General features: G+C 45.1%; 1 protein-coding gene across 1 annotated transcript in view; it reads right to left on the reverse strand.

The window, feature by feature from the left end:
• The window catches only part of Lapsyn (Leucine-rich repeat activity-regulated protein at synapses), an 81,409-nt gene extending 63,700 nt beyond the window's left edge, over window positions 1-17,709 (reverse strand). Inside the window, exon 1 of the mRNA XM_076792557.1 lies at window positions 16,772-17,709. Coding sequence (XP_076648672.1) covers window positions 16,772-16,811 — 40 coding nt within the window. The 5' untranslated portion in view covers window positions 16,812-17,709. The remainder of the gene's footprint in view (window positions 1-16,771) is intronic.
• Window positions 17,710-17,851: the final 142 nt, after the last annotated feature.

The following is a 17,851-nucleotide window of genomic DNA, read 5'->3' on the forward strand; positions in this document are numbered from 1 at the left end:
GGAAGAGATTTCTCGTTTTTCCGGTGTTCCCACAACAAGCACAACTGAAAACAACGATAATCCATAAATCCGAAGATAGAAAGGACCTCCTGAACCAGAGACAGACCAGAATCGATTCTAAATTATCCCGGGGCGGTGTCAACAGCCATTTCAGTGAAGTGTCCTCGTCTTAATCGAACCCGTCCCCGAATCGATAAAAATATCGTCGGATTGAATCACGAGGCTCTCCTTGCGATCGCTAATTACACAGCTGGCGGCAAGGTGTCTAGCAGGTGCGTCCGTCGTCGTCGTCGTCGTCGTCGTCGTCTAACGATCGATCAATCGACCGGAGCACCGACTGTGGATACACAACCTGGATCGCGATTCATTCGAAATGTGCACCAAGCTTGAAACCAGCGATTGCGCGTTCATCCGACTATCGCAAACAGATTCTCCCCCTCTACGATCCCGTCGTTTGCTTATCTCTCTATAAGCGCGTCGCCATCCCCGTAATCTTTTTTGGGTCGAATCAAGGCGTCTCTCTCTCTCTCTCTCTCCCCCTCTCTCTTTCGAATCAAGGGAATCTCCCGTCGTGTTCCAGGCTAGTCTCTGATTGGTAATCGCATTTCTGTTGGTACCCTAGGTACGTTTACCCGACGAAAACCGAGGAAAAATCTGTTTCCCTTGGATCCGAGCTGAAATAATATCACTCGCCGACCCCGAGACTCGTGCCCCGCATCCGTGAAGCCCGGCCACTCAGCCTTTTCTTTGTAGAGAAACTCGAAGACCGGATTGATTAGAGGTTCTTCCAGCAACACTGAAATTGTATCACCGGTAATTTAACCCCGCTGCAAGCCGGCGTTCCGAGAAACGACGGTGATCCGGCGTCGCGATCCAAATATTCCTAACATCTTCGCGAAATAATTGCTTCGAAGAATCTGACGCAAAAGAAACCGCTTCTAACCCACACATTCTTCGGTTCATCTTACAGCCCTCAAAGAATGCCGATAATCCGATCACCTTGTCTCGCCATACGTCGCACATTTCCGACCTTCTGTTATACTTCCAAGTCATGCGTTCGTTATTCGGATCTCTAAAGTATTCATTGTTCTATCAGGTCTTCCTAACTGGACACTTTATCTCCCGAAAACGCTTCTCAACAATTGTACAGTACCGAATCCTTTCGTACACGATAATCCCAAATTATTAGACTACCCAAAATTAAACTGAAACGTTAAATCCCTATGGGGCCATAGACTTCCAAAAAATTCTGGAATAATCACCGGCGTTCCCTTTGCTGCAGTCTTTAATTATCGATCGAACACGTGGAAAATAGTTGTTCATTCGAAAACAGGACAGCCGAACTGCTCTCTCACTTCGTTGGCGGTGTGCGCAAATGAATTTTCGACTCGCAGCACAGTTTTTTGCAGCGAAATAAACCATCCAGAAATCACGGGAACGAGATACTGCAGCGATGCTAAAAATTACATCGATGGAGATCAAATAACATTCGGAAAGACGATGCTACGTGGAACGAGATACAATTTCGTTGTCGAACGGAAAGCAGAATATACGAACGGATACAATTTTAAATAGAAGCGTTGCCCGTCCTAAATTGGATTCAATAAAACAGCGTATTCGTTTTTGCCTTCCGAGAATTTATATTTCCAGATGGTTCCCGTGAAACATTTTCGGATCTATTCTCTGTATTGCTCGGGACCGGGGCCGAACTTTTCGGGATGCTTTCCGAAAAGGACAATTTCGTCGGATGCGAGTAATCGAGAGATTATTCGGTTGTGTCTGCCGATGCAAGACAGAATAAGGCTGCGGTCTCGCTCAATGCGGCGCGTTCTTTACGTTTGGATCGTTCTTGCAACAATGAATACGATCGCACGGCTGGATCGCATTCGGACGAATGAAATGAACGCGTCGCCGCACGAAAATACCAAAATGAATTGAGAGAGCGTGCGATCGAAAACGGGACGATCCCTCATTTTTCTGAATGCGGTGGTGCCATTTCGCTGAACGTGTTGTCGACTCAAACGCATTAAAAACGCGAAAAACATTCCAAACTGTTGTTCAGCAATGTCTACACGGAAGCAATATTGAGCAATATTGAAAAACTCCGCGAAACTTGCACGGTTCGCGACAGAACAATTAATCGCAGTCACGCGTCTCGACTTTTCCTCGATCCTCGAAGGAAACATAATCTTTATCCTCATCTTCGAAGTCGAGTTAACGCTGATTTTTGTTTTATTCCAACTACGACGTATCTTAAAAATATAGTTGATTGAGACTGTCTCCTTCTTCTTTCACTCGATTAAAAAGAAGCGATAAAAAGTTGATCGATGTTGCTTCAGTGTGGACACAGCTTAACGGTACATGTTGAAGCTGCGGTACAAGAATGGCTATCATAGCAGCGATAACTCAAAAATATCTTTCCCCGTTGGGTTTACAACGGAGCTGTGACAATAGTACTGTTTCAGTCACTGAAACTGTTCTCGCGATCCATCGAACAGTTCGGATAATCGAGGTTCTACTCTATCCTGGATTACACAAGTAAACACAATGCGAACCGTATCGTGTTTGGTATCATTTTCATCGGAGAAGTGTCACGAATATGCTGATCGAAGTTCCACACAAAAATGATTAATGACAAAAAAGTTGTAACAGCTTTCGCGTTCGGCGGCAGCGGCGAGAGATCGGGAACCGGCGGTCCGTGCAGGATGCAAGTGAAGTTTCCACGATTTTTCCGATACGTCCAGGCATCACTGTAACAATACTACATTTTAAAAGAATGGAATGTATTTTTACGAAATCGATCTCGCTGATAAACGAGTCCCAAGTCGTATGGGCACGAGGTCAAAGGTGGCCCCGCGCGTCGAAAAGTTTAATCAAACATCGATACACTTCGCGCGGCGTTTTCCAAACGCATTACTCGAGCTGGTAAAAGGGCGAGCACACGGGTTTTTGCTCGATCGAAATCGCAACCGGCCGGAGGATATTGCGTATTGCGATCCCGGTACATACTCGGCCCGGATCGGCCCGGCCCGGCCCGGCCCGGATCGGTTCGAACCGATAAAACCTGTTCCCAGCTCGACACGAATTTCGAGTGGCACGATATTTCCAGCGCTCGTGAGAGCGCATCTGGGAAACATATCGTCGAGGCTCTTCTGTACGAGCGGGTGTCCCGTTCCCTCGATACGGGAATAAAAATCGCAATTCCGCGGGAACGGTGCCGATGGAAGGAAATCGGTAACGATTCGCGGGGGCCCTCCTCTACTTTTCCCCGGGAGCTAACCCGATACACACACAACTCGTTATCCAGCCCCGATCGCGTATTCTAGTTCCGCAATGAAATTCTCCGCTAATTTCAGAAAGAAGCCCGACGTCCTCGAAAATAGCGATTCGATCGAGCACAGGATCGCGCGAGTTCTTCCCTGGTTCTTGACGAATGAATCATTCGTTTCGCTATCGATTCTGAAAATAACCTGTGATGGCTCCGTTCCTTGTGCAGACGCAGATTTTTCGAGATTCATTTTACCCTCGTCAGCTTCTCAGAAATCATGAAAAACGATCCTAGGCGAATAGAGAAATTCTTGCTCGGCGCTTTAACCGAAAAATCATAAGCAATTTTAGTACATCTTACTACACAAATAAAAGAGTCCAGTGTTCTATAGGGTCCCAAGAAACAGGAATTCTCAAAAAGAATTTAATCCTGAATAATAGTAAGAGATGCATGCAGAACAACGCCTGAATAGTAATTAGGTCAGTGCACAAGTTCGGGTCTTATATTATGCAATTTCTAACAGAATGATCTGAGAAATATTAGAGCAAAAGGCGACAAAGATTCTTCCTGTAAAAAATGACAAAAACGGTCCAGCCCCAGTGCCTAACGTGTAGACATTGCAAGAGATTGCAGGCCTGTAGATAATATATTAATATCAATTTCCCGAGCGAATATTTAACGGCCAAGTACTTCGCCCAGGGAATTATAAATATTAATAAACGAGACCGCGAAGGAATGGCAGCTCCAACGAGCAAGGAATGTAGAACGCGGTGGCCGCGGTCGGAAAATACGAAAAGCATTTTTATTTGCGGTAAAAATTGGAACATTCCGAGGCGAAAAAAGTTAGCAGACCTCTCGGTTTCTTGAACGTTATAACGATCGCTCGTAAACATTAGCACCGTAAACCGGGCAAGAACTTATACACACGACTCATCCTCGGCAGGTTTCCTCCCTTTTCGCCGTTTTCGCTCCTCCCTTTCACCGTCACTCTTTCATTAACGCTCGTTAACGTGTCGCGCACGCAGCTTTAACTAGACCATCGATTTGCGAGAGACCGCGCGGTTTCGAGACAGCTCTGTGCCTAGAGATTTTCGAACGAAATAACGAATTTCGTTCCGACGAAGGGCGGACCTTTTCGAGGGCCCTTCATCCGAGGGCTGGCTCGGCTATCCTCGACTCTTGGTGTCGGCGCTCGCGGTAACATACAATGGAGAGCACTCGGCGAAAAACTTTTCTGATTGTACTTCCTTTTTTCGACCAGTTAAAAAAATATCCCGAACAGGTTTTACAACAGCAGCCCGCGCTCTCGTACGGCTCGGCTCTCGCTCGCAATTATTTTGCTTCTATTGTCGGTCCCCGATTTGCTGTTACCTCGCATATCATTCGGATTTCTAAAACCTTAGATTCCGTTCCCCTATTGTTTGTTTGTGAATAAACACGCGTCAATCGGGAAATTCCCGAGCTCTGGATCTTGAGAAAAGACAATTTACAATTTTATATTATTACATTTATCTTGACGGACTTGAACACGCGTTTCACGTCGAAATTTCAGTTGGAATAAATAATTTCCGACAAAATATTTACGATTTCAATAAGCGTACAATTAAATACGGAATATTTTGTTCGTCGGCACTTCTCCGCGTTGGTCGTGTACGATCGATACGCTTCACCAGACTGGAAAGTGAACTTTTATTATAATTTAATCATTAAACCAAACTATTCTGATTTTGCCTTGAAGAAGCAAGTTTCTATACTAAATCTAATAAATGACAGGAGACTCGTTGTTGAGCACCGTTGATCGTCAACTTCGACGAACTTTTCCACGAAAATGGACTACCGAAAAAGCCATTATACTGCTGCACTTTTTATCAGTCGAGGTTACGGTAGCAGCGGCGAAAACAGGCTTCAAAAGTTATGGGTGTAAAGCCTGTATTCTCGAATAGCTGGGAAATGATTAATCGAGGTGAAACGAAATACTGAAGACAATGTTGAACAGTGGAGGGGTGAGATTCAGCGAACGAGCCCTGTGATTACACTTTGCTAAGGTGTTACCGAAGAGGACGACGAAGAGAGAGAGAGAGAGAGAGAGAGAGAGAGAGAGAGAGAGAGAGAGAGAAAGAGGCGAAAGAAAGGAAAAAGTGTAATAGTTTATCTTAACTATCCTAACTATCGTCTTTGCTCGTTGTCGAGGCGTCGGAGAATATTCGAGGAAAATAGTAAATTATATGACAACCCTACTGTAATTATAATTGCGCTTCTGAGCGGGACCCGAGCTTCTCGAAATCTTTTATTTTATTTTCATACTAAAATAGAAAATATAATTAGGAATTTGTTTTCCACTTTATCTATGAAAACCGAATTATTGTGGCGGTATCGATTACTGTGGCTATATTAGTTATACTTATTTTTAAAGCGTAATGAATATTAAAACAGAGATATTCAATTTTTTCACTAGGATCAGTTGATGTATATGTTATATCTTTTCTGCTCCCGGATTTGTTTTAAATTCACCGAACAATATCGTCCGAATTCGCTCATTTCGTATCAAACGAGCACACAGACCAAACCATAACTCGCGATATAGATTGAACGAAGCGTTAAACGATACTGCGACTTTTACGCTTGCTGACGTTCTATTAACCGTAAATTAAAAATACCAGGCAACAGAGAAACATTCGCGTACAATGAATCGACCAAATTGTCAACGTAATAAAATCGTTCGCAGCAAAGGTGGATTTAACGCGAGCGTGTTGCGGACGTAGCCGGTTTTGAAATTGGTTCTTTGAGAGATCCAGGAATTCAATTTATACTGTTCCAATTTTCTTTGAATTATCTCGAAATTCCTCGATGAATTCTTGCTTAACAAGGAGCAACTTTATGCAATAAATCCGCAGTAGCATTTTGCGAGAGCAGCTCCGAATTCGTCGAAGAAGAAATATTAACGAAAAAATTGACACCGTTGACCGCGTGCAGGGTTAACTAACCCGTTCTAAAATGCGAGGTTTTTTCATAGAAAATGTTGTTCGCGAAGAGAGACTCCGCGCCGGGACATCAAAGAGAAATGTTTTGGTTAAGAAGGGAAAACGCGACGGATGGAATCAGTGGTTCGAAACTGGAAAACGGTGTCATCGCGGGTGCCGGTAAAGGGTTGTGAGGGATTTCTGGCAGCCGCGAAAGGCTCTTGGTAACGATAAACGCGGTGCATCTGTGCAACAAGCCAGCAACAGCTTAATTCTCGCCGGTTCGGGCCATTCGGGTTGCGAGTGAATTTACGGCTCATCGAAAATCCTCGAGCGCAACCCTCATTACAGGTTTCCCCGGTTTAACGACACCGTCCCCCGGTTATAATGGCGGCGGACTCGTTTATCGGTCGAATATATATACGAACCCAGACCAGACCAGACCAGACCAAGCCAGTCCTGACGGAATTAACGTCGGTGGCTAACGTTCTGGCAATGAGCGGATCTCCCCACCGATTTTCACCGTTGTCGATCGCGCCCTGAGAAACCGGCCGCGCGCTATTATAAAATAATAACGCGGAACGATTTCAATTCCAGGCACCCCGGTAATAACCGTGATTAATCAAGCGGCCGCGACCGTACCGCTGCGAAATTAATATCAAGTAATTAACAAACGAATGGATCCACCGCCCCCGCCCAACGCACCCGCGGCTCGAGTGTCACCGAAATCGGTTGAAATCTGCTCGACCGTGGACAAACCGGTGGTAGAAAACGATTTATGAGCCGCCCTCTCGGTTCCTGCTTCACTCCACTCCGAACCGGGTCTGCGCCGACCCGGGAAATTATGGCGAATTAGTTTGGTTGTGATTAGATTGAGAAGCTTTAGGCGAAGTTCGAATTTGATGCGGTGGACCGGAGAAGCTGGCGTTAAATTTTCTCTGTTCTTTATTTTATTGTTCAGTTATGGTTCCTCCTTTCGTCAGCGTTCGTAGATTATTTAGAATATTTCACTCGTGCAGTTGATGTGTTAATAATTCTTAGAAATTGAAAATATTCTTCGATTCTAGTAATTACAGTTTTAGAGGTTCGTAATCGACCAGGTAAATTTTACCATAAATGCATAGAATCATAAAATTCTGGCTGTTCTGAAGTTCGTTTTACCAAAAATTTGCATTCCGTCCGCAAGATTTTCATAAATTATTCTACAGGGTGTACGTAAGCCTCAGTGTATACCACAATAAACACAGCTGGATGCATTTGTGCCGGTTAAAATTATGAAATGCTCGACATTGTTATTAGAAGGTGCAACAGAAACATACGGATTTGCCACAGTCGTCAGCAGAACCGTCACTATTAACGACCGTAAAACGAGAGAGAGTAAATAACTCATTTATTTTCCCGAGTCTTAAGAAAGTTCGTCCGGGATGATTACGCTAAGTAGCTGCAAATAATTGCACTCGTTACGAGAAGTTAAGAGCTAAGAGGTTCGGCGATAGGCGTTAACCCTCAACCAGCGAGATAGGTAGTCCCGGGGCAGCGGAGAACTTTTTATATAATAATTATAATACGGCTGCGTTTGTTGTAAATTAAATTTTAACGGCGTTGCTTGTTCCGGTTGCATAAAATCAAGAAAAAAAAATATCGTGCCATAAAAATAACAAGCGAAAGAAACGCGTTTTATTATTCAGAACTGCTTATGGCACGTTGTTAAACTGATTACGCGTTGTTTATTGTGTACTCGCTGTTTTTCACTTTATGGCCTCGCTGGGGGATTCAAAAAATTGCCTGCAATTGCAACGTGCACTTTTATTTAAAATTTTACAATTCCTCATCGCCAACCACTCTCGTTAATATCGTACCATGAACAAATATTCTTTCTCAAGATACCGTTTGTTAATTTTATTGCGCGTTCATTTTCCATCATACTTAATCGCAATTGTATTTGCAATGACAACACTTTATACTAATTAATGTTCATAATCTGCTTTAAGGATTTTATTATTCTGGAAATATTAATAGCGTTCTGAACATTTAGTGAAAAATAAGTTTTCGAAAAAATCCTTCCATTTAGCTATTAGATACAGTCATCTATTAACAGAATCTCTGTGAATTTTTCACCTCGGTTAATCCAGCTCCGAGAAATCATGCTCGGAGTGCAACGCCTTTAGGAAAACAGACTCCAAGAGGAGCTGTTTTTAAGATTTTTATAACTCAGAGATTTTTAAATAGAGAAAAAGATTGCTACAAGCTATGCAACATACGTACTTCCGAACAAGATACTGTTTCTCAAAGGAAGCCCATTAATTATCGCAGAAAAATTCCGAAAAATCCCGTTTCTTTCGGGCAGTTGCCCAGACCCGTTAAATAAATAATTTCGCTCGGCTCTGATTTACCGGCGTCGCTTTTTAAGAATAAGATACTCCCGCCTAAGCAGAAAATCACGATCAACAGAAAAACCAGGCGAAAGTTGGGGCTCGAAAGCGTCCTCGCCGGAATCGAAGCTTAATTACGGTCACATTATCGGCATAACCGGGGAACTAAGTTGAACTAATAAATCATGGATCCGTAAATAGACTTTGAAACGGGGACAGAAAAGTTTCCGTAGCCGCGCGCGTTATCCAGGGTCGGTTCACGTTCGAAAATTAGCGGAAGTGGATTGGTCCCGTTTGACGAGCCGGAAGCGATCCAATTTCGCGACGGAATGAAATCTTTCCGGGCCGTTGATCGAATTTTAATGGAACGAACATATTGTTGATAATTAAACGGCATATTTCAAAAGCGGCGGCGCGGTGGATAGAGGATGCGGCGACGCGCGAATATATGTATATGTGGGCGTTCCGCCGTAAAACTCCGATTGTTCGTAATTCGCTTTCTTCCCGCAGCGATTTTTCCGCGCGAGCAACGATGCTCCGATGGAAAATTAACCCCCTCCACCGGAAATGACGAGTGGAAGCCCGTCATTCGACACGGAAATCCGATGACGAGCGATCGTTGCGAATTATTGAGAAATCGAGCGCAAAACCCTTAATTGGCACGCAGTTTGCGATACGTTTCATCCCTTTGCTGTTTGCTGAAAAGGTCGAGCGTGGTGAACGCTTTGTGCGACTTCCATATTGTTTCTATCGAACAGTCATATTCAAATAAAATCAAAAGCCATTGCAGTAAAAATATCCGAGTTAAAGCCTATCACTGGTAAAATAAACAATTACATCCTTTCCGAATAGATCCAATAGCTTGACAATAATACGATAATAGTTTTAATATTCTCCAAACGATTTTACTCTGTTTTGTCTTTCTCCTGTACATTTTTTTTTATAAATGCTCCTTCACAAAATACTCGAACAATTTAACAAAAAGTCGTACAGTCTCCGAATATTATTACTACAACATTGAATAGCAGAGTCTACAGAACTAATTTGACAATCGTTAAGTGAATTTCAAGATTGCGAACGTAGGGGCTTTCACAATAAATAAACTGTCCAATTACGATAATGTTAAGTGTCTGTGTTAACCGGTGGTCCATAAAACGGAGAAATGCGAGATTTCACGCGCCGCCATAATTGCTGGCAAACGAATCGCAGCGCGAGGGGTTAGGCGAAAAACGGAGGCCGTTGGAGGCTCGAAAAAGAGATTCGAACCGGTGAAAACGCTCGCCGGTGTTTGAACGAGGGCCGTTCACGGCGTTCGCCCGTTGCTCCCGTTCAATATTTAAATGTTAAATATCCCGGATAAGGGGAGCACGGGCGCAGCGCGATTAAAGACAGCTTTTTACGGGGTATCAATTACCGTGGAACGCAGGGGAAACTGCGCTTCGGTTCGGTATCGATTGCTCGATTGCCGAGCGCGCGAAACGGCGGCGACCCGTCGACGAAAACGGCAACGGCAACGGCAACGACAACGACAACGGCAACGACAACGGCGCCGAGGCGAATGCACCGGGGCCACACCGATACGCAATTATCAAAAATATCGCTAACAACCGTGAAACGGAGCGAACGGAGCTACCGGCCGGAATTCCATTTCCGCGCTACGGGGGAAAAGTTTCCTCCACCCCCGTTGTGTTCGCCCAGTTTCGATACAGAATTTAACGACACGCCGAGCCGAGCCGCGCCGCCGGCACACCGCCGAGGACAACTTGCCTGCACGCGACACAAAAGGATTCATTTATCGTTACGCTCGCCGTGACACGCCCTCTCGTTAGAAGGGATGCGATCTATTCTTTCCCCGAACGGGGTGCTGCACGCGCTACCCGAAGACGCGGTTAACGGAGACATGAAAAGTCCCATCTTCACCCTCGCTGCTATGATTCATCGCTCGTTGGCCCGCGGGATCGCGCTTCGAGTTGACGCGTTCGATGGCCCGAGTACACTTTGGATGGACGCGTTCCGTTGAAATTCTAATGTTCTCCGCTCAAATTCTATGCGTCTATGGAAAAAAGATACGAGTAGGTGAAATTTAATCCGTCGCCATACAAAAATGAAGAAAATGAGAAACGTAGCAGCACACATTTTGACAAAGTCTCCGGAGTCCTTGCCCGTTAGAGAAGCACGGTGACCTAAAATTTCCGTTCTTTTGTCACCGTCTCCGCGAGCACGTGTACGCCAGGTTCCTGTTTGGTCTATGCAATTATTGAGTTCATTCATAAATCGTGTCTCCCCGGAACAATCCTCGATAACGAATATGAAACTCCCCTTCCGTTCTCCCGTTGTCGGAGATCGTGCTAAATTCTTGCTCCAGATCTCTCTCTCGGTCTCCAACATCCATATTCATCCTCTTTCTGAAATTACGTGGATGGAGGAGGGGGGAGAGAGAGAGAGCATAATTGTATCGGGAAGAAAATCGTGGAGGATAAAGTATCTTTTGCGCTACATCCCTTTGGGTGACAAAGGAGCTTCAAAAATCGAATCTCGAGGTTCGCGTGGCCCATTGGCCGGAATCAGATTTTAATAAAAATGTCTTGCGTCTTGTCCTTTTATCAGCGCTGTGTTCGCTGGCAACCCGATTCGTCATTGAAATTTCCATACGACGAAACATGCCGCACACGTCACAGAGCTTTTCCTCGGTGAAAGGGCTTCCGCGGCTCGTCAAAGGACGTAATAATACGTCGAGCTTCACGGTTCGGCTCGAACCGGGAGAGTCGAATCGCGCGGCTCCCGACTGGAAATAAGGAACGACCCCGAAGAAAAGCACGGCTTCCGGTGGTGACAGCGACGAAACAAAGATGACAGCCGCGAGAGAAAGATGACAGCGGTGAAACGACAAAGATGTTTCCAGCTACAAACTGAAACGTGTGCCGGCGCTCGCTCGTTACACAATGAAGCAAAAGCAATTATTCCCTTGCGCTCTCTCCCTCTCCCTCTCTCTTTCTCTACCCCGCGAATGGGGACGCGGCGAATGCACAAGGATTATTGCAATTTACCCATGATGCAACTCGGTTTAATTATGCGTTTAAATACGCGGACGAGCGGTGCGTGCCTGCCTGCGCGCAGTCCCTTTTCCGTTCTCGCGAACCCTCGCTCGGCGAACGCCGGGTCCGAGCGGACCCGTGCCGTACCGCGGAACAGCGGACGCTTATAAATCATGTGTTTCGGTTCGAGGTGCGTGCAGGGTGATTTTAGCAACTGGCCCGGGCTATAACTCCGGTTTTATTGCAGATGGGAGAAGAATTGCGCAGCACATTTTGCGTTGTTTATCAAACTCTATCGTCGAACTGTTCGATTTTTTGCTGAAGCACCATTGTCGCAGTGCTATAGCGAGCTCCGCATAGTAGACACGGAATTGTGTATTCATTTGTCAACACGTGAGCGAGGTGACCGAGTCTAAAATTTTCGAAAATGCAGCTCTCTTTGATCTTGGTACAACACGGTGAGATTCTTGGCGTTCTTTATCTGCGGCTCGTAAAATATTTTCTTTGTCGATACAAACTTACGTATTCAGACAGCGAATGTTGCCACGTATCTTGCAAAAGTTTCGCCAAATAGAAGAAGAGGGCAAGAAGAGGCGACAAAAGGCCGCTCGATATTGCTTCAGTGTGAACAGTGCTTTAAAGATTTTCCAGTAAACTATTTTCCGATTTGCAACTCGAATGATTCGATTTCCTGAAAAATTCCATATCAGATATCTATCGGGTAATAAATAGTCTGCTTGATATTCGAGGTATTTCCGTTATTATATTCACCGATCGGTTAATAACCGATCGAAAGTATCGAAAACATGCGATAAACATGCTGCAAATCTTTGCAAAGGATCAAAATGTTCCGAGGCAATCTCGCGAAGCAGGGCGGAATAAAAATGCAATATTACTTTTATGAATCTTGGCATAGTAACGAGAACGTAACAGTCTCCTGTCTATCCGCAGTCTAGCAATAAATGTTCTAAACATGTCTGCAGTGTTCATAGTACACACGTACCACGTACTTTTGTATACACGTCTGTGCACCGCAAATGAATCCGTCTTTCAGCAACTGTAACACAATAACAGAGACCAAGAATCCACGGATAAATACATAAAGAATAAAGACATTCAATCCGATCCAATAAAATAGATCGTAACAATGCACAGACGAGGGAACAAAGACAATCTATCCGAAAGACGAGTTTCAATAACACAGCGATCGATAGATAAAAGATTAAGGACATTTCTATGTAAAAAGATCAGTTTCAATAATACAGATTGCAACTTGTCCTTAGGGTCGCAATGGACCCAGCACCCACCGGGTAGAAGTTCGAGAGTTAATCAAAAGGACACTGACCTCGTGGATACGACAGATAAGCCAAACAAAGTGGGGTCGAGGATGATGTTCGCGTCACAATGGTTTCAACTTTGTTTCGGTTTATTTTGTCGTTTCGCTGGAAAATATCGACGAGCATATCGTCTAACGCTCGGGTCTAACTACACTTGAAATAAATCGATGGCACGTGATTGGTTTATCGAATTTCGTTCGGCTACAGTACACCCACATCGGCGCAAGGTGTCCAGCTACGATGGCGATTCGTTAAAAAAAAAAACATACTGCAAACGAAGACGAAGGATAAAAGAAACAAAAAGACATGTATACAATACATCGGGGGAATAAAATCCTTCGAATTCCGTTCGAAGTAATATTTACAGGAAATTCATGAATATATTCCGACCAACGAAACCGAAAACCGAGCGCGGCAAAAAGGAAGAACGGAAAAATTCTGTGCGCGAGTTCTCGTTTTTCAACAGAGCGAAATAGCGAGGCAGCGAGATGGCGGATAAAAGTTAACGAATCCCTCCTGCGCCCGCGAATGCGTGCCGGGACTATAATATTTAATACGCGAAAAGGGGCGCGCCGTTCGGACTGAATTCAAAGCGATGGAAATTTTAATTACGCGCGCGAATATTCGGCCCCTCGGAGCCGCGCCCGCGCCGCGCCACGCGGATGGACCGACCGAAAGAACGCATCGCTCGCGATTTCCGCAACGAAGTATTATTTTAATTAAACGCTGTGTTGCCCGCATTCTTTCCGGGTATTCGCACGCAGGAAAGCTTCCGCCCCGATTTCCCGAAGTACCGATTACTCAAGGCGGCCGACAAGCCTCGCGATGCCCCGGGAACGCCCCCGATTGCCCCTCGGAGCCGCGCTCCGAGCCAACTCACGCCCAGAAAAAAGAGTCTCGATTTTAAGAGGCCGATTGGCACAGAATTTTTCGGCAGCAACAATGTGTTAAAGAGAGAAAGAAATTTCTATCCAGCTTCTATTTTTGCAATTTGAAAAATGTCTCCAAGTTCTTATTTTACACCAAGTTCCTCGGTCTAACAACGGCCTAAAGACAACAGAGAATAAACGTAATTATCCAAAATGGAAGACTCTGTCGGAAAACTCTGCATACCTAGCTCTCTGTGCAGGACGTCCTATGTGGGCGTGGTTTCGATGCTCCCGATTTCAACATACTCATCCCAGTGTCCCACAGGGCAATCTGCATATGGCCTACGCTCTACATCCCTCAAAAATCGTGGCTCTAAAGACTACAATTAGTCCCCGTTCCAAATTCGCTGCTCATTAAAAAAGAAAAAGAGTCGGTCTATCCGATGTCGAGACTAGTCTATAATAACAGCTACCAGCGAGCCTTCAAGATGTATCGCTTTCAAGATGGCCGCCGACAATTTTTATCGCGGCAGTATTTGTGTCTGTCCACGAAATAACCGTGTGTTTACATAACAAACGGCTCCGTTCCCGAAGACAACCGTTGTCTCGTCTGGGTCGTACACGTACGGAAAAACTGTCGTCGGAGAACGATTTATCAACGTGCTCGAAAGAAGATTAGCTCTCCCGAGACGATAAGGACGCCCGTTTGTCCCTCGCTCAAGGAAATGTAATTCTACTCGCTCTTAATACGATCTTCCCTGTTCTGTTCACACAAAAATCCCCTAAGGACCGCCATTTTCCTGGCTCTGGATGACGCAACCCAAAGGGTCCGAGCAATGATGGCGAATACGTCGCAGAAACGAGCACACGGATGCTCTCCTGGCTACGGATTTTTCGAACAAACAATAGCCTGCCACCTGAAACGTTGTTGTTATTAGTATGCCGTTTTCTAAATATTTTATAATATAGGGACACTGGAACCGAGTACTAGGCTCATTCATCGTGCTCTTTCCAATATGTAATAATTTGTTACTATTTGTTTCTAAGCAATTTGTGTTCGGGAAAGTTGACTACTGAATAGCTGTTGAAATAAGGCACGTTCAACCTATGCCTCAAAAATGTACTTTAGCGGCAAGAACGACGCGGGACTGGTAAATATTTAAACACACTGTCAGTCTTCACGACCTCGGTTTAAGTAAACGAATTTTCATGTCAGAAATGTGTCCGTTATACTACCAATAAATGTCTATTCTTTCCGTGCCATCCCGAACATGTATGACCTCGTAAATAAATGAAAATCTTGTACAAATATTCATCAATACCACGAGGTTCTTTCTCACCAGAGAAATTCCACCCGTGTCGTTAAAATACTTTACATATTCTTTTCTGAAATCCTGCACAAAAGTTCGTTAAAACGACGAACAAATCCAAGATGGCGGCGACCGTGTCCAAAACGTAATGAATCGATGGACTCGACCTCTTTCAAAATTATTCAGGTCGCGACATCCTAGATGTGGAACTACAACGAGATATTATGCGAAAATTCTTAGTCATAGGTGACACTTGTTTTTCTCGGTACAACGAACAGCATATTGAATGGCGATGTCTCAAACGTTCGATCGCATGATTCACTCGTGTTAGAATCGATATTGCAACGCGTCGAGTGTCTAAGCATAACACAGCGATCGCATACTCCTTTCACGATTAAGCTTTCTAGAAGGAAACGATATTTTCCAGAACGAAAGGAGCAATTACATAATCGGTAATTGCGCGGCGATGGACGCGAAAACCGGCGAGTCGAATCGTTCAAGAACCCGGTCGTCCTTGGACCGAAAATATCGGCCGAAATCCGCCTGACCGTGTCCCTGCGCGCGCACGATTTTGCTAAGCGGATTTGCAAGAACAAAATCGCCAAGATAAACGAGATCGTTGCCGAGAGAAAAAAAAGAAGCGGCCGTGAACGTTCGGATCAATTTTTCAGGGAACCAAGTCGCAATACCGTTCGCGTCGAAACCCCGTTCGTTTAAAACGTCACGGGACGTCACGGATCTCTTTCGAGGAATACCGAAATATTCGGGAAATAACGGGGAGACACACGAATCTCCATAGAAATAGAGCGTGTATCGATTACCTGCGGATATCGAATCGTTGAAATCCAATTATCGAAACATTATTTCACGCCGCTGTCAAGGTAATGAAACGGGCATAGACATTGGAGACAATAGAGTGGGTCAGAAAAGAATTTGCACGTGTACGGTCTTTGTTTGATAACCAGACTACGGATTTTGTATGTGCAAGATGAAAATTGTCGGAATCGGTTGGAAGAAATTTCTTTCTTTCTTTATTGATTTTAATAAGCTGAAACTGATGTTCTTTTTCATATCTGACGTCCTGGGAATTTACTCGGAGGTAATGAAATTAATTTTATACACTTTGTCGTTCCAGGTTATATTGCAGAGTATGATGCTCGGAAAGAGCTCATAATCCTCTTCTATTAAACTGTTTTGATGTTTCGCAAAGATGGTACCTACGCGTTGCATTTAATACAGCGTTTTAACACGTAGCAAACGCCTAGAACTGCATCCACTCGTTGAAAGAAGCATTTTCGAATGCCTTATCGAACACAGAATTACGTATAACACGCAAATACTTTTCTGGACCACTGTACAATAGACTCCGTATAACACGATGGAGAGAACTGTTTAAAAAGACTGTGTCTTATACGTGGCACTAACAAATAAGAGTACAACAAATGTACGAAAAGGAGGTTTTCCACTTACTGCCACAGAGGGTGCATGTATACAGTTTCGTTGTTTTTTTTAAACAACTTTTTGATCACGGAAGTCTATCGTACCTGGCTAGATCAATGGAACGATATCGATTATCTCGTTCGAGCGGATTATCCGTAACGATTCTGGCAACAGACTTACCCATCTTCTTAGCGCGCGGTCCCAGCGAAAAACGCCGCATGATCCGGCTCGGTGGCGGGTTCCCGTGTCTCGAATTAGGCGAATTCCTGTAGCCGGAGTCCCGAGAGAACGGTTTCACAGTGTTTCGTTCGCGGAGTCGTTCGAGCGACGCGTTTTCGAGCACAGTGTGGTCATGTTGCACCGTTCGCAGAACCAGGGAGCAAACATCGCACGAACCACAACATAGAAAAAAGAGAGAGAGAGAGAGAGCCGAAGGGTACAAGACCCGTCAGAGCATCGTGCGTTATATCCTTGCCCGGAACGAGGAGCAGGTTCCACACTATGTCATGATTATACCATTCCCGAGGAAACTGCTCTTCCAGAGTTCCTGCGCGAGCGGTTTTTACCGTTCCCACATGACTAACAGGTTGACCGTGAACGCCGAGACCGAAACTTTCGTCGATACACTATACAACAACACTGTGCGAAACACGCTTGTGAACGCTCGCCCGACTTATAACGGAACAGCTAATTGCACCGTGAAAGGGTAACGCGGGTGAAACAATGGCAAAGTGTCCGAGGACTTGTTGCGGAATGCGTCCGGTTGGATTCGAAGAAATCCTGCGTTGCACGCCGTTCCTTGTCTCTCGGAGAGCCTGCTCTGACAAGCGTGTCCGACGGTTCCTTCTCCGAAGGAACAAATGCTGGACAGATGCGCGCTTGCGACGCATGCAACGCTTGCAACGCTACCCCGGTTTATGGCCAATTCCCGCGCAAAATTCGGCTCGTCGGATTTTCGCACAACTCTACCCCTAGTCCGGCGCAGAGAAACGGATAATTGTTCGTGGATTTTCGGAAAGGCGTCGAACGGCCGATCGATCGGAACGAATCGAGAGATCGTAGAAGATCGTGACGCGTAGGACACGATGCTGCTTCCGCGACGTCTCGCGCTAGACTGCGGCCCGCTCGCCGAGTCCCAAGACCGATTTAAAGCACCGCCATAGGCTGCTGAGCGTATCTCGAGCAGCGGTGATTTTCCTGCCACTTTTCACTGTGATTGGACCTCAAATCGAACCACGCTATCTGATATTTGCGATACAC

Source organism: Halictus rubicundus, chromosome 8 (assembly GCF_050948215.1).
Source record: "Halictus rubicundus isolate RS-2024b chromosome 8, iyHalRubi1_principal, whole genome shotgun sequence".
NCBI lineage: Eukaryota > Metazoa > Arthropoda > Insecta > Hymenoptera > Halictidae > Halictus > Halictus rubicundus.